The sequence below is a fragment of the Sturnira hondurensis genome, unplaced genomic scaffold (assembly GCF_014824575.4).
Source record: "Sturnira hondurensis isolate 20B ecotype Veracruz unplaced genomic scaffold, ASM1482457v3 Scaffold0004136, whole genome shotgun sequence".
Lineage (NCBI taxonomy): Eukaryota > Metazoa > Chordata > Mammalia > Chiroptera > Phyllostomidae > Sturnira > Sturnira hondurensis.
The window spans coordinates 26,013,030-26,034,176 of record NW_028076767.1 but is presented as its reverse complement, the minus strand read 5'-3'; the positions used below and the strand labels follow the sequence as shown (position 1 = coordinate 26,034,176).

Here is a 21,147-nt window from a genome sequence, read left to right as displayed (position 1 = left end):
TGTGCCGTGCTCTGTTTGTGTCTTGTTTTCTCTGTCCTGTTTAGCAGGGGTTTGTCTCCATTGATTAGTGTTTTCAGAGGAAAGAGCCAACTTTCACTTTTGCTCAGCTTCCTTGTCGTACCTTTAACTTCAATCATGTGCCATTAACATCTGTTCTTATATTTCTTTACTTGCCTTCTACCTTCAATGACTACGTTTTTCATCTCTAGAAGTCAAATTTGTGTTTTTCGAATCCACCCATCCTTTCTCTGTGATGTGCTGCATTATCTCTATGGTTCACGGGCCTTCCATTTTCTCTTCAATCCACCAAAATGCATCTATTTCATAGTCTCTTGGATTGTTTTATTATTTTCAGTTTTGGGGAGGCGTATTTCTCTGTATATTATGTCTCACGACTCTCCCTCTCATGGGGATAAGCTTCCTCCAGTGGCTTGTCATTCTTCCTATTTTTTTATTTTTCCACTATGAGTTCATCTTTAGTGGAGGCAGTTTTGCTTTTTGGGAATAATGCATCTTAGATTTTGAAATGCCTCTCTAGGGCGGTTTTTCATGCACTTTTCAGAACAAAAGGATCGTCAGTGAGTGTTACCCAGGTTTTCTATGTTGGCTTCTGTATTTGCGTTTAGCCCATCATACCTGTAGCGTGAACATGGGCCCCAGACCCACGTGGCATAGAGATCCAGGGTCTCCCTGCCTCAGTGTGAAAGCTGTACACCCTGCTTTATTCTTACTAATTAATACCTTTAACTTAGATTCACACACACACCCTTACAGCCATGCCTACGTGCGCACTATAATTAGATTCTTTATTTAAGAACAAGATTAATATATGTTGACTGTCCATTGTGGAAGGTGAAGATATAGTTTTAATCTTTTTTCATTTTTTGATTGCAGTTGATATACTAGTTTCAGGTGTATGGCATAATGATTAGAATTTATATAAATTATGAAGTGATCGTGGCCATAAGTCTAGTACCTGTCTGACACCATAGGCGTTACAATATTATTAACTCTAATCCCTCTGCTTTGCTCTACATCCCCAGGACGGTTTTATAATTGGCAATTGGCATACCTTAATCCTTCTCCTCTTTTCACTCGTCCCCCACCCCCTCGCCTCTGGCCACCAGAAGTTGATATACTTTTATATGTAGTGATGCATCAGCCACCCACTTCCTGGTAAAACTTCATAGTTGAGCCATGAATTTTTATATTACTTTTTAATATAGTTCCTCTGTAAGGATTACTTTTATAGTTTATTCTGTTTTATACATATATCTATGTTAAACTGATTTTAGTGTTTAAAAAATCAGTTCTCTTATAAAATGATTACCTCCAATCTGGTGGAGGGTTTTTTTTTTTTTCCTTCTATTTTTCCACCTCGCCAAGCCTCTGGAAAAGAATCAGAGCAAGTCTGAATCTGTGTATTAGCAAATGTTTTTCTATAACCCCACTAAGGAAAAACAACATGTATGAGTGGATCTTTTGGGGGTCACAGCATTTTTCCCTTCAAAAATTTGGTTCCACCCTGGCTGGTGTAGCTCAGTGGATTGAGCACAGGCCTGCGAACCACACAATCGCGGTTCGATTTCCAGTAGGAGCACATGCCTGGGTTGCAGGCCAGTTCCCAGTTCCCGGTTCCCGGAAGGGGACACGTGAGAGGCAACCATACACACTGATAGTTCTCTCTCTCTCCTTCCCTTCCCCTCTAAGATAAATAAATAAAATCTTTAAAAAAAAAAATTTGGTTCCATTGCCCAAGGCACTCAAATTTGGGCAACAGAATGTATAGTTAGCATTGTTTCTTTTCTTTTATAGATAACCGCTTTTTCCAGCCTAGATGTTTATCTGAGTGTTTCTACATCATTAATATTTAAATAATTGTATCTTGAGATCCATTCTATTTTTAAGTTGTACATGGAGAACTCTTTATTGAAGATTTAGGTTTTTATTCTGCCAAAGAGCTGTTTTTACATTATACCTCTTATTATTTCCTCGGTTCCATTTATTCAGCTCTCTAGTAACTCCAATTATCTGGCTTTTATATGTCTGTTTTCGTCTCCCTGAGAATGTCTTTTGGTGCCTTGCACACGAACACACATGAGCAGATGATAGAACAGAGGAAATAAAAGTCTCCTTGTTACACCCTTGCCTTTTCCATTGCAAGGTTCTCAAACTAAGTTTCTTCAAGTTTCTGCCAGTTGCTTATTCTTATTACAGATTCCGACGTCCCTTTTAATTCAGCTGTTGTATTGTGGTCTCCTTGCAATCTCCCCCTGCCTCACCCAGCGAGGGTTTTTGTAGCTGCTGCTTAACTTGATCCATATTTCGACAAAACCTGCTGTCTTGTTGTTTAATCTTTCACTTCCTTTATTCTTCCATGTTTTCTAAAGTGCGTTTCTATTTTCTGTCATGGAGGTTAAGATGCCAGTAAGGAAAAAAAGAAAACAAGCCCTGGCTGGTGTAGCTCAGTGGATTGAGCGCAGGCCTGCGAATCAGAGTATCGCGGTTCGATTCCCAGCCAGGGAACATGCCTGGGTTGCAGGCCAGTTCCCAGTTCCCAGCAGGGGACCCATGAGAGGCAACCATACATTGATATCTCTCCCTCTCTCCTTCCCTTCCCCTCTAAAGGTAAATAAATAAAATTTAAAAAAATAAATAAAAAGGAACTTCAAAAAAAAGAAAAAAGAAAACAAATCAAATTTGTTTAAATAATACATTAACGCATTATCTCAGAACCAGAGGTCGAGAGTTAGATGAGTTTCCATGGTTGGTTGAATGAGATGCCCAAGAACGTTGTTAAGGACCCGCGTTCTTTCAAGCTCTCCACTTGGCCATCTCATGGGGCCTTGCCCTTAGCCTTGCCTCATGGACGCAGATGGCTGTCGCAGTTGCAGGCTTCCCACCCCCAAATGGCAATTCCCAGTGGGAAAGAGGAGGGCCACCAGAATATTCCTCTTAGAAGTAAGGACACATTTCCTGGAAGCTCCTTACTAGAACTCCCCTCCAATCCCATTGAAAACTTTTGAAAAATTGGCAAAAGAGGTAGGAACACCTGATTGGGTTAAGGAAATCGGGACTCGCCCCCAGATGTAGGAATAGGGTCACCCTCCTGAATCACAGGGGGGAAATGTGGACACCCAAACTAATTCGAGGGCTCTGCCAGCAAACAAGAAGGTGGCAGATGGTGGTTGGGGACACAGTCAACACTGACTATTTTATTTCTTTAGAAAATTGTATTTTCTCGGCATCTAGGGGTGTCCTTTTCCTTCTTTTTTAACATGGTAGATTTTTCTAAGAACCATATTGTTTTGTTTCTGTTTACACGATGTTGAGGGAGGAGGAGCTATCCCTCCAGGACTGGCGTTGGCCATGAACAGAGCAGGCAGACACTCACTGTTGCCCTTGCTAAGTGCATGAAACCCTCATCTTGCGGCGTAAGCAGGAGGCACAGCGATGGGCGTTCGCAGCCCTCCCTCTGCGGCACGTCTAACAGCACCCCTCCTGACAGCTGATGTGGGTGCTGCGAGCGGGTGCTGTGGGTGCTGTGAGCGGGTATGTGCTGTGTGCTGTGCTCTCTGCACATAGAGGAGGGTTGGTTTCTTCACCAGAAGGAGTGAATGAATCCAGAAGTCACTTTCCCCGTGAATTGTTCCCATCACAGGTTTTTCCTAATAGTGAATCTGCATTCTGGCCACAAAGATCTTTATCCTCTGTCTTGGGTCTTTGCCACGTCAGAGACCCCAGGGGAAGGGATGAAGGGGGACAGAGTGGGAGATGCCCAGCCCTCCCCCCCACACTTTGGTTATAGGGCCTTTGGTTCTGAGCCCAGAAAAGGAAATAGGAAAAGAATAAACATTATGTCCTATCCCCCAGGCCACTGTTACATCAAGTAATATAGTATATCACTGTCAATCACTGATTATATAATGTCCATTTCAACTTCGTAAAATGTGGGGCAGTGGGGTGACCTTGTCCTTACTATTAGTTTTACCAGTTCAACCCTTTGTGTTTGGTCAGACTTGAGAGAAGGTAAATTCACCTGCCATTACACTGAGTGAGAGCACAGGCCCTTGTGGGTAGGAGATGGGGGGGTGAATTTGATGTATCTGAGGGGTCACCCATCTGTACACCGATCCCAGTTTTCCTCTAGAATTCAGGAATATAGAATAAATTTTTCTCACAACTGGACACCTAAACACAAGCCAACTCCTGCATTAGATGCTTCCCAATAGAAATTGCAATCTCTTCCAACTTTGGAAGGGAAATTGCCGTGTTCAATCAAGCAAAAAAGGATTTTATAGAACTTCAGAGATTCTTAAGAAATTCTGACAAAATGTGAAGTCGTTATCTTCATGCATATATCAAATCTGGTAATGGTATAATAATGGATATTCCTCCTAAATTCTGATACCGGGCTAGTTGACAGACATAGATTTCAATGCTGTGTTACAAGTTTATTTTATTAAGGTTTTATTGGTATTTGGCGGGGGAGGTTTCTTTCAATGGAATCCCATTTAATCCCTGCAACAAACTCTTAATCAGCGTCACCATCATCATCGTCATCATCAAGATCTTTATTGCCAATCACCAATGAAGGTCTTAGGTTCAAAGCAACTTACCTGAAGTTTCATAGCTAGAAAGTCATGAAGTTCATATTTGAACACAGGTTTTGTCTTCGGAGTCTAGTCTTGGCCCCTGAGCGTGCTTTTGTCATGCCGCCACTGTGTTTGTCCCAATAACATCTCCGCTCAAGGTGGGTGACTAGTCCCCTCCCACGTCAAACCTGCTCTCCTCTCTCAGCCTCTCCCCTTTTGGAGAGCAGTCTCTAAAATATGGACCCATCCACTCCTGTGCTCTTCAGCCCTAAAGGGTATGTGGGTTTGAGAGGAACTGTGATGAGAAATACACAGTGCATACTGGCACCGGAAACTACAGGGACTGGATTGGCTGGTGAAGGGGTTTAGTGTTGCCCCTGGGAAGGCTTTTGCTGGGAACGACTTGATTGAAGCTGTGTAAAAAGAGCTGTGAAAAACAGAATAGCCATCAGGAACCTGATGGAAGAGTCCCATCCTGGAGACCTGCACTCAGGCAACAGCCACAGGGGTGGAGTAAAATCGATGACCGTGGAGCGTCATGAAGGAAAGAAGGGAGGAGCCCTGACAGACTCCCCAGGTGCCCTCGCCAGTCTGCGAAGCCTCATGTGCCCAACAGCACGTCTCCTCTGACATTAGCACAACTGTTGTTTCTGCACAGCTCACCAGACACCAGGCGTTGGACAAGCATGGCTGGGCACTGTCTCTTTGAGTCCTCACTGCGCTCCTTTTCCCTGTGTTATAGATGAAGAAACTGAGGCTGAGAAATACTAGTCATTTGGCCAAGGTACACAGCCCAGACTGGTTGAGTAAGGGTGCCAGCCCCGTTCTGTCCGATGCTGACACCCAGACTCCGAGCATTCCTCAGGCCGTGGGTTGTGTTCTTCTCTTGGGACATGGACAGGTGTTTTCTTAAACAGTAAATTAAGTAGTTTAGTGAGTAGTAAAACACAACCAGCACATCACACCCATGACTTTATTTCATGACCATGCATAATGAGATAAAGGAAAGATGATTGAAAGTTGATTTAAAGAAAAAAAAACATTGAAGACGTAATTGTGTAGATCTGCACAATTCAATCCATGGGCCATGTGTGGCGATCGATGTAAATTTAAATGCACTGAAATTAAGTTGAAGTAAAAATGTAGTTCCACAGTCCACATTTCAAATACTCAATAGCCACAAGTGTCGAGTGGCCGCCATATTGAACAGCACACATGAAGCCATCTTGCACAGACCCACATCTGTTTAGCGTTCGTGCTGGCTCTAACTCTGGTCTCTCCAGAACTTGATCTGGCTCTGGATAAGTCTGGGTGCCTCTGTGCTGGGCAACATGGCAATCACTAATTACCTGGGTTAGTCTGAATTGAAGTGTTCTATAAATATAAAATACACATTGGATTTCAAAGCCTTCGTATGAATAAAGAATGTAAAATGCATCGTTAAGAATTTTATACTGACTATGTTGAAACAGTATTTCAATGTATTGGGTTAAATAAAATGTATTCTTGAAATTTAATGTTGCTCTGAGAACATTTTCAGGTACGTATGTGGCCTACGATGTATTTCCACTGGGCCCCTTTGCCCTGTGATGTAACTCCAGGGTGCTCTCGTATCCCTGTCTCTTCCTTTCTCTAGATTCGTGCTGCCTATACAATAACCACAGGCCACATGTGGGTATTGACATTTAAATGAATGAAAATGAAACAGTTTGAAATTCAGTTCCTCCGTCCCATCCACCACCTTCCACAGGCTCAGGGGCCCTGTGTGGTCAGCTCTGCCCTCTGGCCAGCGCAGGTACAGGCCTTTTCCATCACTGTGGAAAGCTCAATTGGACAGAGGTGATAAGATTAGGTTGCACACAGTTACGGCCAAACCCACAGAAGTGGGTGGGGCATGAATGCCTAAAGCTTGGGAAGCGTTTCCATGGTGCCTAACTGAAGGACAACATCTTTCCATTCATCTCCCAGACGCCGGTCCCTCCCTTCCTTTGTTAGACTTGTTTATTCAAACCTTATCTCCTCTTCCCTCTGCGAGGGCTGCTGCGTGCTTATCTCCCTCTGAACACACTTTCCTCCGCCCTCCAGTGTGTCCTCCGTCTCTAACACCCGGCTTCGTACAATAGGGATTCAGTAAATGTTTGTTCACCAGATGGAGTGGCACGTTCTAGCCAGGCATTTGAAATATCTGGCTGAAGCTAGAGGGAGATCCATATTGACCGGCCACAAGGGGTTAAAAAAGAGAGAGAGAGAGAGAGAAGCTCAGCACCAGATCCCCGAGGAAGAAGGCCTGGTAGAAGGACAGAAAGTAGGCAACCAGAGGGACAGTAGTGACCCAGGATCTCATTCACATCACCAGAGCCCCTCCTGTGCCGACCCCCCCCCCCCCAGGCCCTGCCCTCCGCTGGGCAGCGGCAAGAGTTCCAGGAAGGGAATTCCCTGGCTTAGGCAACAGCTGCAGGAAAAAAGTGCCAAAGAAACCCAAAATATTATTATGGGATAAGTAAACATGGAAGACCCATAAATGAGAGGTTGAAATGGCATGAAAATTAAGGGTCTGGTGGGGAGAAAAATGAAAAACGTCCCCTCCCTGGGCCAGCTGGTGTGAGTTACATTTTATGAGCAGCGTGTGAGCCCAGGCACCCTTGTTGAATTAGCAGCAGAATCGCACATCAGTTTTAAGGCTCCCTCTCGCACAGGAACATCATAACACTTTTTAATTGGGGCTGATAAAAACGAGGCATTACTTGCAGGTTCCTGAGAGAAGTGAGATGTGAAATTGGGTTTTCATTACACCTAATGATGGAAAATTAAGTATAGTGCGTCTGGTGAAATGGGGTGTGATAAAAGGCATCACTTCTGCGTTATCGGAGGTTAATAAGGGAACAGGTGAGGTGAGATATGTCGGGGAAAAAGAGCCCAACTAGTTGAATTAATAAACCTTGAAAATCCCTTGGTTCTGCGTCTTCATAGCATCATTAGCACCAGCATTGACATTAGTACAAATGTGACAGCAATACGAGTCGCTCGGTTCCAAATGCATTTATTTTCCATTCCAGTGTTGGTTTTGCTGACACCGAGTTTACAGTCTGTCTAGCCATGTGTTTAGGGAAAATATCCATATTGGTAGCTATTTGGTTTTGGAAACACTTGGCGTCCCACACAAATTGCCAGGTGCCCGTTCCTCAGAAGCCTGTCTCTGCCAGGAAGCCAGTCTCCCAGGCAGCCCATGCGTCAAGTCCCTGGGGAGACAGCGGGTCTCTGAAGACATCTGTCCCCATAGCTGGTGGTGGCTTAGGCGGGAGACACTCACAGGGCTCCAGTTCTTTCTCTTCCAGGAGTCATGCAGTGCAGAATATGGAGAAGCAAAGTCAAGTACACCTTTCCACTTCACCCCCAACCCCACCCCACTGTCCATCACAGCAGTGATGTTCACAGGAAGGATGCCTCACGTCCACGGCAGCTGACAGGACAGCAGACACCTACAAGAAACAGTGAGAGTCTATAAAGAAAGGGATTCTTAAACCCTTCAGTAGCTTCCCACCGGCTCAGAGGTGCATGTTCACGGCCTTCCTAGACCAACGTCACACCGTCTCACACAGCTCTGCCCCCATCACATTTTTGCCCACTGTCTTTGGTCACTGCACCCTCCTTGCTTTCTCCTGACAGCCCTTGGCTTCTCCGGCCCCTGTTCTTGCCCGTTTTCCTACGAGACCATCGGGCCTCAAGGGTGGAATCTGCTTCACTCTGTGCACTGCCAGCACCTGCCAGAGCCCCTGGCACAGAGGGGATTCTCAGTGAAGCTGACTCCCGACCCCAAGGGTGCAGTGGAGAAGAGCAGCGGCCTCCACATTCGCCAAGCACTACCTTTAAGCCACGCCAGTGATGACGATGTGCCCCTATCACTGAAAATCTCGAGAGACAACGTAACCAACAGTCGGGAAGGTTGTGCGGGCATCTCACCCAGGCCCTTCCTCCTAGTGCGCGAAGCTCTAAACTCTGGATCTTCATGTCGGCAACTCTCTCCTTCCCCGAGACAGTGTTTCTCGTGCTGACATTAACCTTCACGCACAGCATCCGCGTGTGATGCATTGTTGTGACTTGAGAGACCACCAAGCTGAAGGAAACGTGGATTTTGAAAAGACCCGTTGCAGAAAATCAGGAATATGTGGTTAAGCCTCCCAGGCAATGGGTATGGCAGAGGCCTGAGGGGTCCTGCAGTGGTGCCTGGCTGTGTCTGAATACATGTAGGTGAGACACGTCAAATCTGACGTTCTCATCCCATGCATGCCGTGACGGAAGGTCTAGGGTGTACACTGAGTGTGTTTGGGAGAAGGTTGGGCAGACCAACCCCAGCGGTTCTGGGGAAGATACACTGCTCCTGAAAGACCAGCAGGGAAAGCCTAGCAGGGAAGTGGTTCCCCAAGGGGAACAGAGGAAGTCAAACCCAACCTCAGCACCAGTTGCCAGGGTGCCCAGACTGAGGACAGTTAAAGCCATTCAGTGGTATAAAGATTATTATCAAGGGAGAAAACAGCTCTTTTATCAAGAAGAGATGTTAAGAAGGAGATAAGGCATGGAACCCAAGCCCGGGAGAAGTAATCTGTGGAACGCAGGTGGAAGTTTGGGTTTCCCCACTTGCAAGGTGGGCTCAGTGAGACTCCCGGACCAAGAGCGTTAAATGGTGGGGAAGCTGGAGAGCAGGCAGAAGGTGGTCACTGCTGTGGAGCCCACAGCTGGAGAGAGCGGCTGAGAGGTCAGGGCCCTGCTGTTGCTGGGGCCTCACGTCCTCCCTCCCAGTGTGCAACCCAATAGGAACCAGCAAGTCCGGACACCAGGTCACAGGGGCACAGGCAAGTGGACCAGAAGCACACACACACACATGGCCCTGACCTCCAGGACCCCGAGGCTCTCCTCCCTTGCAGGCAAGCACCCAACCTTTCTAGGCACCCTACTTTCTAAACAGGAGGGCGCCCGCAACATCCAGCCTGTCTGGCTTCTCAGTGGCTCTGTGAATGGTCGAGATTGGCCGAGACCACCCCGACGAGCCTCAAGGAAGGACTAAGATTGGGAGGGGGTGACAGCCAACCTGGACTTTGTCCTTGCTCCATTCATAGACACCCCCGAGACAGAGCAGACCAACGGTCATTGTGTTCAGGGGCTTGTTTGTTGTCTTAGGTTTTAAATCTCTCACCACAGCCATGCCAGGGAAGCGGCGTGTGTGTCTGTCCTTTCTGTGGTTTCCTTAGCAGCTGAATCCCAAGTTAGTTCCCTCTGCCCTGCTCAGGTCACGCTGGGGGAGGGGAAGGCGTGGGGGAACGGGACAAACTCCCATGGGTGATGGTCTGTTCTGCCTCCCTCTCTGTGAAGCAGACGGCAGCCGCGGAGAGCTGGCCCAGCCCACCCTCACGATCCAGACTCACCCCTACCGGGCCTGCGACCCCATGGAGATGAGCTATCCTCGGGACCAGTTCCAGCCCGCCATCCGGGTGGCCGACCTGCTGCAACACATCACCCAGATGAAGAGAGGCCAAGGCTACGGCTTCAAGGAGGAGTATGAGGTAAGGGAGCAGCCCTCGCAGAAACTTCCTGATGGGTGCAGAGGGTTTTGGGTGCTAAACCTTTGCTACTCAGAGCAAAGACCCCAGACCAGCAGCATCAGTGTCACCTGTTGGAAACGTACCACCTCCAGCCCCGCCCAGACCTGCTGAATCAGTTACCTGCATTTTCACCAGAACCCAGCTGATCTGTATACTGTTTAAACTTAAGAAGCTCCATCTGAAAGAATCTGAGACTTCCTTTCCCCCCTGTCTGCTTTCCCAGGCTTTCTCTTCCTCTCACCGCTCAGTTATCGCCAAAGTTTCTGCACTTGGGCGTCATGGCCTCCCTCAGTAGGAAGCCAGAGGGGCTCAAGCCCCCAACCCACATGTTATAGGAAAGCCAGCAACTCTCCCCAGCCAGTGCTTCTGGGAGGCTTGCTTGCTCCTGGCCGCCTCTTGCCTCATTACTATGCATCTGTTGCGTTCTCAGTCCCCCCTCACCCAAGTCAATACTGCCTCTCTGGTGACTGCTGTCCCCTCTCTCTGTACTTTCTCCTCACCTCCGCAGTGGACACCCGTTTCTTCACCCACAAAGTGCCTATAATATAAAGGATTTGTGAGTAGCAGTTGCTCTCGAGGTTTAGGGGGATAAGGACGGGGGAGGTTTACAGCAAAGTACAGGGAGTGCCTGAATACAAGTGGTCTTCACAGGTCTCTATGCCTGCTGCCCTTCCCAAAAGTTCTTTTCAGTGTCTTCAAAACTTCCTTTTATTTTTCTTTTTCCAGCAGCCAGGAAAAGGCCTCCCATCCTTCCTTTCCTAGGCAGAACAATTTCGCTCCCTTTGTCTCAAACCTTGCCCGTTAGGCATCACCCTTCACAAACGAAAAGTGAAATAAAATTGAAGGGAAAACTCATTAAGATGTTTTGGGGAACTGGAGAGCACCCCCCCATCCTACCCCCCCAAGAGGAGCCCTGCCTCCCTCGCCTGCTGCTCGGAGTCCAGCTGCAGCCAGCTTGGAAAATGTTCTTTTTTCACTTTGCCTTCCCTCTCTCCCTCTCCTCCTCCCTTCCTAAAATAGTTTTGGCGCATCTACTGTGTGCCAGGCTCTGAGTTTTATGAACTAGTTTTTCTGTGTGTGTGGCTTTTTATTTTCGCACGCAGCCTGCGCCCTAAATGTGCTCCGTTCAGTTTCGTTGTGTGCAGTGAAAAGGCCGGGGCTCAGACTCTGCCCGTTTGGGACTCTTGATAACGCGGACTAAGTTTACCTCTCAGACGATAGTCTCAGGAAGAGCTTACGAAGCAATGATTTCAGAAGCTCTGTGAGGTCACAACATTGTGCTACACTGGGGGCCCACACGGTGAGTGGGGTTGCACTACAACAAACTGTGTGGTCTCGGCATATCATTTTGTGACCCGAGTTTTAAAATCCTGTTATTCGTTGAGTGGATAGTTTGGATAAGGTGATTTCCAAGGGCCTGTCTGCTCCTAAAACTTTATGAGGATGTAAAACACGGTGGCAGTGGGGCACGTTCGACACATTTGTGAGAGCAAAAGCGTTTATGTCAATGGATGTGAGTAATTACCTGCTCCGCAGTTCATTTCAAATAGTGGTCTGGGTAAAATAGCATTTTTCATATGCTCAGTCTACACGGGCTTTGGAGAATGCTGAGATAACGGCTGGTGGTCTCCTGAGCTCCCGTGCGTGAGCCTTATTTCCTAGGGAGTCGGCTGAGTGGCCCCAAGCCCTTGACGCGTGGGGGATGGGGTGCACGTGCGCACCTACACACCGACGTGAATCTGTTTGTTGAGGGAAGGTCAAGAGAGGGTGTGCTGTTTGTACGTATTCAGTATTGGGATGGTTTAATATGTCAGTCATAACACTTAGTTTGCTTTAAAGTTCCAAGTAGCACTAGGGGAGACATGAAGCTTATCCACAAGGGTGACAAGTAGTGAAAGCCTAAGAAATACCATTCTAAGAACTTGCGATCTAAAATTTGAAAATAAAAACACATATACATTTGACTACTTCGGTGCATTTCCTTCCAGACTGATATGTCTTTTAAAAGCATCCATTCCTGTGTGGCTGATTTTTTAAAAAATTGTGTCTTCTTGCATTCTCCAAACTTTTTTTTAATTAAACAATAAATATATTTCTCACAGTCCTAGAGGTAGGGAAGTCCAAGTTCAAGGTGTCAGCAGATTCAGTGTCTGGTGAAAGCCCACTTTCTGGTTCATAGATGCTACAGGCCGCTTTCACCAGGGCACTAATCCCATTCATAGGGGCTCCACCCTCGTGACCTATGCACCTCCCACAGGCCCCACCTCCTCATACCATCACATTAGAGGTCAAGTTTCAACATATGAATTTTGGAGGGACACAATCATATACACAATGTTCATACGGTAGTACTCTTTCATAACCAAAGTTCAGTGATAAAGTGAGATAACTTGACATTGATACAATGTCTGTTTGCTTGTTTGTTTTTCCCAAACTTTCTGGCATGGGACTTCTTTTCTAATGAGAAAGAAAGCAATGCCTATAGTTTCATCATTTGGACATATCACTAACTAGACCAGACTTGACCTCAATTCGTTCAATTGAGGTTGATCAGTAAGCTGGAATGCTTAGCTTCTAGTCAACAGCATTTTCTGGTGAAGTGGGGGTCAGTTGGAAAACACTATTCAGTGGGGGTCTTTGCACATTGTGCTGCTTCCCTTTCCTAGACTGTAACTGGGTGTCACTCCCATGGTATCTGGAGTCCCCTTCTGAGCATGAAGACCGTCTGTCCCATGAGAGCAGATTCCCGGGTCTCCAGCCCGAGTTTCAGACCAGCACCCCACGTGCTCTGTTTGTTCCCTGTCGCTCCCCGACCCTGCTCAGTTTTTTTTAATACAAATGAGTGGGTTGGACAAGTTGACATGTAATAAGAAACTGTGTCTTCTAAAATTCGAGTCGGTTGTACAATCCCTTGCAAATGTATTCATTCAATTATTACTGAGTATGTACCACTCCCAAGGACTGTTCCCGATATTTTAGACATGACAGTGAACAAAACAGACAAGATCCATGCCCTCGTGAAGCTCGCGCTCTATCAGGGAAAACAGGAAATAATAGACTTTTACAGTCACTTACCTAATAGTTATTTTACACTCACTTACCTAATGTGATGTTAGTAAACAATTGCAGTGTGCTAGTGAAAAATACTGTTTGCTGTGTTACCAGCTACCCCCAATCAAGCATAAAACAACCAATTTATTGTTCTCACTGAAACTATGAGTCAGGAATGTGGACAGCACACAGCAGGAATACTCGGTGTCTGCTCCACCACATCTGAAGTCTTGACTTGGAAGGCTCTAAGGCTGGGAGTAGAAAGACTCTGAACATGTCTTCACTTACATATCTAATGATCGATGCAAGCTGTCAGCTGGGGTCTCAGCTGGGACTGTCAACCATAACACTGCCATGTGGCCCCTTCAAGTGGGCCAGGCTTCCTCACAGCGTGGTAGCCTCAGGATAGTTGGACATATTCCACAGTAGCTCATAACTCCAAAGGTGAGTTTCATCACTCACAAGATAGAGAGTACATCACCCTTTGGGACCTAAGCTAGGATATTGCAGCATCACTCCTACCGCATGCTGTTGGTTATAGGCAAGTAATACCCACCTGTGTTCCAAGGAAGGGAAATTAGACTCTTTCTCATCTTGGAGGGAGGAGTCATTGCAGGACCCTAAGAAAGAATGCAGGACTAGAGACACTGGAAAATACAGTCTTTGGATGATACAATCTTCTGGAGTAGAAAAAAGGAGAGCAAGGAAGGGAGATGATGTGTTCTAGGGATATGGGCTGAAGGAGGAGGCTCTGATATGAAATGGGGGAGAAGGGTGGTCCTTAATTAGAAGATGACATTTGAGCAGAGGCATGATAGAAGAGAGTTCCAGATCAAGGCCAAGGTTGTCATGAGTAAATGAACAAAGAGTAAAACTAGTAGAAGATGCTGCTGAAGAAATAAAGGGGGGCTGACTATTATAAGGCACTATACGCCATTATAAGGACTTTGGCTTTTACTCTGAATGAAATGGACAGCCACTGCAGAGTTTTGGGAAGACAATTGATAATTATAATTATCTGACAGTGGTACCAAAGACTCATTCTAGCTACTGTGTTGGGAATAGATACAGGGAGGCAAGGGTAAAACAGGAAGACCAGTTAAGAGGCCACAGCAGAAACCCAGGTGAGATACAACGATAACTCAAGCCAGGGTGTGGTAGTGGAGGTGGTGAGAAGTGGTTGGATTCTAAATATATTTTCAACATAAGAGCCAATGGGATTTTCTAACACACTAGGTGTGGCATGTGAGAGGAAGAGAGGGATGAAGGGCGACTCCAAGGTTATTATTGCCTAAGCCCCTGGAACAGGGACATCAAACTCATTTTCATCGGGGGCCACATCAGCCTTGTGGTTGCCTTCAAAGGGCCAAATGTAATTTTAGGACTGTATAAATATAACCACTCCTTAGCAGTGAAGCAAGAGCTCAGTGCTACCCCCAGGCAGAAACAAGGTGCTAGGCGGGATAAAACAAGGCAGAGGGCCGGATTCGGCCCACGTGGACCTTGTGTTTGCCACCTGTGCCCTAGAAGGAGGGAGTTGCCACTCATGGAATGGGAAGCTGCAGGCAGGGAAGACATGTGGACAATGGAGCAACTGTGAGTTTAATTTCGAACTGAGTTTAAGGTATCTCCTAGACACCATCATAGAGATAGAAAGTAGACAGTTAGGTGTATGAATCTGGAACTTGGGAAAGAAGCCTGGGCTGGAGAGAAAACTCTGGGAGTTTTGGACATACAGGTTATCATAAAGCCACAAGACCACTCAAAGTCATTAACCAAGTGAGCAGAGAAAGAGGCAGGGACTGAACTTCAAGGAATCTCAGCTTTAAGATGTCTGAGCACTTTCCATGGACATTGTACTCGGTTCTAGGAACTGAGGAGGTGAGATAGAGCCCTTGCATTCTGAGGACCTTGGAGCCCGTATTACAGACAGGCCTATCAGCTGGTCATTTCGACATCTCAGCAGAATGTCACAATGGGGGTATGCCTTTGGGATGGGATGCATGAAGCCTAGCCTGGCAGTCGGTGGCCGGTGGCTTTCTGGGGGACACAAAGCCCAAACCAAAGCTGAAGAAGCAGGATTAACCAAATGAAAGCAGGGAAGGAACTAGAACAAACCAGCTGTGGCGTGGAGGTGTGCACAGCAGGACGAGTTACTGGAGCTGGAGACAGTTTGGTGTATATCAACTGTGGGAAGGAACATGGAGGGAGATGGGGCAGAAGGTGTCAGCAGGGGTAGGCATGGGGTGGGGGCAGGGGGATATTTGTCAGGCCAAGGAGTTTGGGTTTTATTCCAGGGGCCATGGGGCATGTTGAAGGGAGCAGGATTTTTAAGCTGGATTTGCATTTTAGTTGTAACTTATCTGGCCTGGATGAGAGCAGGAGAGCAGAGGCAGGCAGGCAGCTGAGACAGTAATTCAGGGAAAAGATGGAATTGCCTGAAGTAGCAGACTGGGCCCAGAGCCCAGACAAACCCACACACATTTCTCAAGTAGAGCCATAAAAGCCGCTCATTCGCTTTGGCCTAAAAACCCGAGTCTCTCGGTATATATTTTAAGTCCAATGGCTTGAAGTAATGTATGAATCATCCCAAATTGATAGTCAAAATGCCAGGATCTCTCTTTCATTAAGGCTCTGGGTGACCTTGGGCAGGTCCCCCCACCCAGCCTCCATTTACATATCTGTGCAATGAGGGTGAGAGGGGTGGTCAGAATGACCCAAAGAGCACTTCTGGCCACGCTACTTTGAGAGACGGTGTGGGAACCAGGTGCACAAGCCAGCCAGCTCTCCTCCTCCTCCTGACGGTCCCACTGGATCCCACTCTCTGGGACTCCCACCCCCGTAGTTATGTCTCCAGTCCTGGCAACCATGAGTGACCAGGGGCCTCGGGTTCCTAAGAACTCAGGGAGGCCTAGGGCAAATTACCTGCACCTGCCAAACAGACTCGAGTCTTAGAGGCCTTCAGTCTTGGCTGCCTATTAGAATTACCTGAGGAAGTTTTTAAAACACCGACACCCAGGCCATCCTTCAACCAACTGAGTCAGATTCCTGGGGGTGGGATCCAGAGATCTTTGTTTTCTAAGGTCTGCAGGTGACTCTAATGTACTTTTCAGCTTGAGAGACACTGGTCTAGAAAGACCCAGAGTCCCCAGTGCGTGCCTTCCTTGTTCCCAAGGCCCATCACCGCACCAGGTGTCCCTGCTGCTGGTCACCTCTGATGCCCGTGGAGGTGTGTGGTGACTGTAATAATCGACCCTGCAGGGGGCACACAGCCATATTCAAGTCAAGGGGCTTCTGCACATCACTGTGGCTTTTAGAGGCTCCCTCCTCCTCGCCTTACTTCCCCAGCCCACATTCTCCTGTCTTCCCCAGAACAACAAGGGCAAAACCTAAGGGTGCCAGCAAGTGCAAACAAAACCTGTCTGGGGAGCGGGGCTGCCTGTGAGCCCTGTCACCCCAGCCGTCATCGTCATCAGAAGAATAGCAGGTTTGGGGAAGACGGGGGACCACAGGAACAGGCGACTCTGTGACAGAGAGAAGAAAGGGAAGCATGTTAATGCCAGACCGGTGCAGGCAGTCTGTCATCCTGATGAATGGGACAGGTCCACTAGGGTGACCAGAAGGTATCTGGTTATTACAGCTCCATTAAGACTATTTAAGCAGCAAGGAACAGCTGTGTGAAGTGTGATGCAGCCTAATCAAGAACAAACATTTGTTCAATTTCCAGCTCAGGACGGACACACCATGGGCAGGGCTTTGTGGGCAGAGGCCGCTGCCATCTTTCTCTTGGTTTTCTGTGGGTGACGGTGGGCAGGCAGCCTCCTGATGGGGTGTAACCATGGAGACGGACCCCTCAGGTCACCCCAGGTGCTCCCCTCTTGGCCCAGAGCCATCTAAACCGAGGCAGAGCAGACCTGCTTCTCCCACTTTTTCTCTCCTTGGTTGGTAACAGTCACACAACAGCGCCCCCTGAAGGGGACCCCTGGGGAATTCTGGTCCAGCTTTTCCATCTGCAATGAGAGTGACTCTGGGGAGAGGCACGGGCAATTTGTGGCAGATGCCCAAGTCATGGGAGAGAAGACGTGGCTGTTCTCCAGCTCTGGGAACTCTTAATGACCCAAGTAGGGACACTTGGACTCCACCCGCTCCTTTCACTCCACTCCCCATGGATTAAAGTAAGGAGAAAATGGGCCATTTAGTGGGGATAACCAAAAGACATCAGAAACCCATGTGGTTTCAGACTTGGAAGTTTTCCTAGCAGGAAAGATCTCATGTGGGAAAGGCTATTAACTCTCTGTTTTGGGGGGCTTATTTTTATTTTTCCACTTAATTCTGTTTGTAACCTGGCAGACAGTATTTTCTGAGTTTAATATAGGAACCCTCCCCAACCAAGTGAGCAATTTTCAGGAGATACCATAGAAAAGTCTCTTGGCCAAGAGTCAAGTCCTGATTCTCCATCTGCACCTACATGCTGGATGGCCTTGGACATGACTCTTCCACATCTTGGGCCCCATTTCATCTTCTATGAAAGGTGTGACCACATAGCATGGACTCTTGAAGCCTGATAGTATAGGTGTCTACTTCATTCAGCCAGAAATACTTATTGAGTACCTACTGTGTACCGTGCACTGTGTGGGGCACTGGAGATAGTTAGAAAGCCAGATAGAAATATTCTCCTTTAAAGGAAGCTCTTACCATACCATGTAATTACACAACAGAATGCTGGTCAAAATGCTTTATAAACCTGTGATTAAGGGCAGTCCAGGGTGAACGCAGGTGTTGGTAGTGGTGTTTATTTTTGCCTTTTGCCAGTTGTCACTGCCAAGGTCAATCAGGAGCTTCACCAAAGGCGAGACACTGAGTTGAAAAAAAACATAGAAGGAGGCTGGGTCGAGGCAGAGCCTGTGTGACAGAGGGAAGCGTGTGTTCAGAGGCTTGGAGGCAAGAACGGAGGTGTTGCAGGCCAGCTCGTACAAGGGAAGCCAAGATGCCTGCCAATGGAAAGAGAAATGAAAATTAAAGTAGTTGTGGAGATGAATAGGAATTTTACATACAGTTTTTCTGAGCAGAATTAACAAGATGACATGTATGGCCTTTGACAGTCTACCTCTTTTTTTAAATATATTTTATTGATTATGCCATTATAGTTGTCCCATTTCCCCCCTTCACTCCCCTTCACCCTGCATACCCCCTCCCCCCATCCCCCCCTTTAGTTCATGTCCATGTGTCACAAGTTCTTAGCTTCTACATTTCCCATACTATTCGTGCCCTCCCCCTATCTATTTTCTACCTACCGTCTATGCTACTTACTCTCTGTACCTTCTCCCCCCTTCTCCTCCTCCCACTCCCCTGTTGCTAACCCTCTATGTGATCTCCATTTCTATGGTTCTGCTCCTGATCTAGCTGTCTGCTTAGTTTGCTTTTGTTTTAAGTATGGTTGTTAATAACTGTTGAGTTTGCTGTCCTTTCACTGTTCATATTTTTTATCTTCTTTTTCTTAGATTAGTCCTCTTAATATTTCATATAATAAGGACTTGGTAATGATGAACTTCTTCAACTTGACTTTATCTGAGAAGCACTTTATCTGCCCTTCCATTCTAAATGAAAGCTTTGCTGGATAGAACAATCTTGGATGTAGGTCTTTGGATTTCATGACTTGGAATACTTCTTTCCAGCCCCTTCTTGCCTGTAAGGTCTCTTTTGAGAAATCCGCTGACAGTCTGATGGGTACTCCTTTGTAGGTGACTGTCCCCTTATCTCTTGCTGCTTCTAGGATTCTCTCCTTCATTTTAATCTTGGCTAATGTAATTATGATGTGCCTTGGTGTGTTCCTTCTTGGGTCCAACTTCTTTGGGACTCTCTGAGCTTCCTGGACGTCTATTTCCTTTGCCAGATTGAGGAAGTTCTCCTTTACTATTTGTTCAAATAAGTTTTCCACTTGTTGCTCTTCCTCTTCCCCTTCTGGTACCCCTATAATTCGAATGTTGGAACGTTTAAAGATGTCCTGGAGGTTCCTAAGCCTCTCCTCGTCTTTTTGAATTCTTGTTTCTTCCTTCTTTTCTGTTTGGTTGTTTCTTTCTTCCTTCTGGTCCACTCCCTTGAGTTGAGTCCCAGTTCTTTCCATCACTATTGGTTCCCTATGCATTTTGCTTCATTTCACTTAGTGTACCCTTCATTTTTTCATCTAATTTGCGACCAAAATCAACCAGTTCTGTGAGCATCCTGATCACCAGTGTTTTGAACTGTGCATCTGAGAGGCTGGCTATCTCTTGGTCACTTAGAAGTATTGGCTCTGGGGCTTTGAGCTGTTCTTCTTGAGCCATAATGTTTTGGTCAGGTCGCACCTGTTACATATGAGGGGTGAAGGCTTAGGTGTTCACTAGTGAAGGTCAACCCAGTCACTGGGTTGTGACACTGTATGTGGAGGTAGGGTCACAGAGGGAGCAATGACGATGGTTCTGCTCTCTCTCGGATTATGGTTCCCTCTGCCGCTTCCTACAAGCAAATTGGGCCCTTCTGGTGCTGGTTCCCAGGTGGGTGGGCTTGTGTATGTTCTAGGACCCCGTGGGTCTCTCCAACAAACTCTCAGTGAGGCCGGGAGCCTCTCCTGGCACCTCAAACCCCGAAAGGTTTTCCAGTTGGTGCTTTTAGGCTTTATTTCCCATCCCTGGGGCCCTGGGTTGTGCATCTGTCTCACTGCCGGGGTTTTGTTTTTGTTTTTGTTTTTGTTTTGCCTGGTTTATCTGTGCCCAAATGTGTGTCCAAGGTCAGCCAGCCATCTTGTGAGCCTTGCTGGGATTGCTCATTTCGTCCCTGTGCCCACCTGGGTTCGCCAACTACCACCTATTCCTGCCAGGACACCTCTCCACCAGTTGCCAACTATGCCCCTCTTACCAGCCTGGATGAATGGTTTGTTGCTGTCGGACTTCCATACAGTTCAATTTTCTGTCTGTTTTGGTTGTGTTTTTGTTTCTAAATCTTTGTTGTCCTTAAACTTGGTTGTGAGAGGAGGCAGAGTATTTCCACCTACGCCTCCATCTTGGCCTTAAGTCTGACAGTCTACCTCTTAACTCTAGCTGACTTCAAGGTTGAGGCGAAGCTGTGGGCCCAGAGACAGCCACCCAGAAACTTGCATGAATGTGGAGACAGTGTGTAGAAGGGACCGGAAGTCTGTGGCCTGGAATTTCATGCAGGGGGTCCCCAGATCTTAGTGTCGGGGCTGGGAGAAATAGAGGAATATTAACTGAATATTAATAGTGTGAAATATTAACTGAATTGCAAAGTGCTGGTGAGAGACTTTGCAATTAAGATAGTGCCCTTGGGGGGTGAGGAGAAACAGCATTTCTTTGACAAGGCACCAACACAGAGAAATGCTCCTGACTCTGGACAGTCTGTATAGGTGCGTTGCAGGTCTGCCAGTACCTGTGAGGTGAGCCTTCCCCAGGATTTCACTGTGTCTATCTGCCTAAAACAGTGGTTCTCAAACTGTGCTGTGTGTCAGAATCAAACTGGAGAAAGTCAAGAAAATTAAGTCATGAGCTCGTCGACATGGAACAGAACACAGGCCTCTCCATTTTATCGAATTTCCTAGGAACCTCGGCTCCCTACCAAACTCTGGGAACCACTGGCCTAAAATTTATCATTTAAAATTTTGTAGCCTTTGGCCCTGGTTGTTGGGTAGTTCAGTCATCCCAACATGCCAATGTTACCAGTTCAGTCCCAAACCAGGCACATACAACAAGCACCCATGAAACCAACAATGCATAAATAAGTGGAACAAGAAATCAATCTCTCTCTCTCTCCCCCTCCTAAATTAGTACATTTTTTAAAATAGTGGATTTTACTGGGCCCCGTAAAGGGTGTTTAGTGACTCCACACGCAGACACACACCAGACTGTTCTCCC

The 21,147-nt window shown here is 46.9% G+C and overlaps 1 protein-coding gene across 11 annotated transcripts in view; it reads left to right on the top strand.

Annotated features, from left to right (window-relative positions):
• Window positions 1-21,147, top strand: part of PTPRT (protein tyrosine phosphatase receptor type T) — a 945,487-nt gene that overhangs the window by 860,367 nt on the left and 63,973 nt on the right. For 9 of the 11 annotated variants that reach the window (XM_037044094.1, XM_037044090.1, XM_037044093.1 and 6 more), the window contains one exon: window positions 9,963-10,153. In XM_037044094.1, coding sequence (XP_036899989.1) covers window positions 9,963-10,153 — 191 coding nt within the window. The remainder of the gene's footprint in view (window positions 1-9,962; window positions 10,154-21,147) is intronic. The other 2 variants (XM_037044092.1, XM_037044089.1) reach the window with 1 other exon arrangement.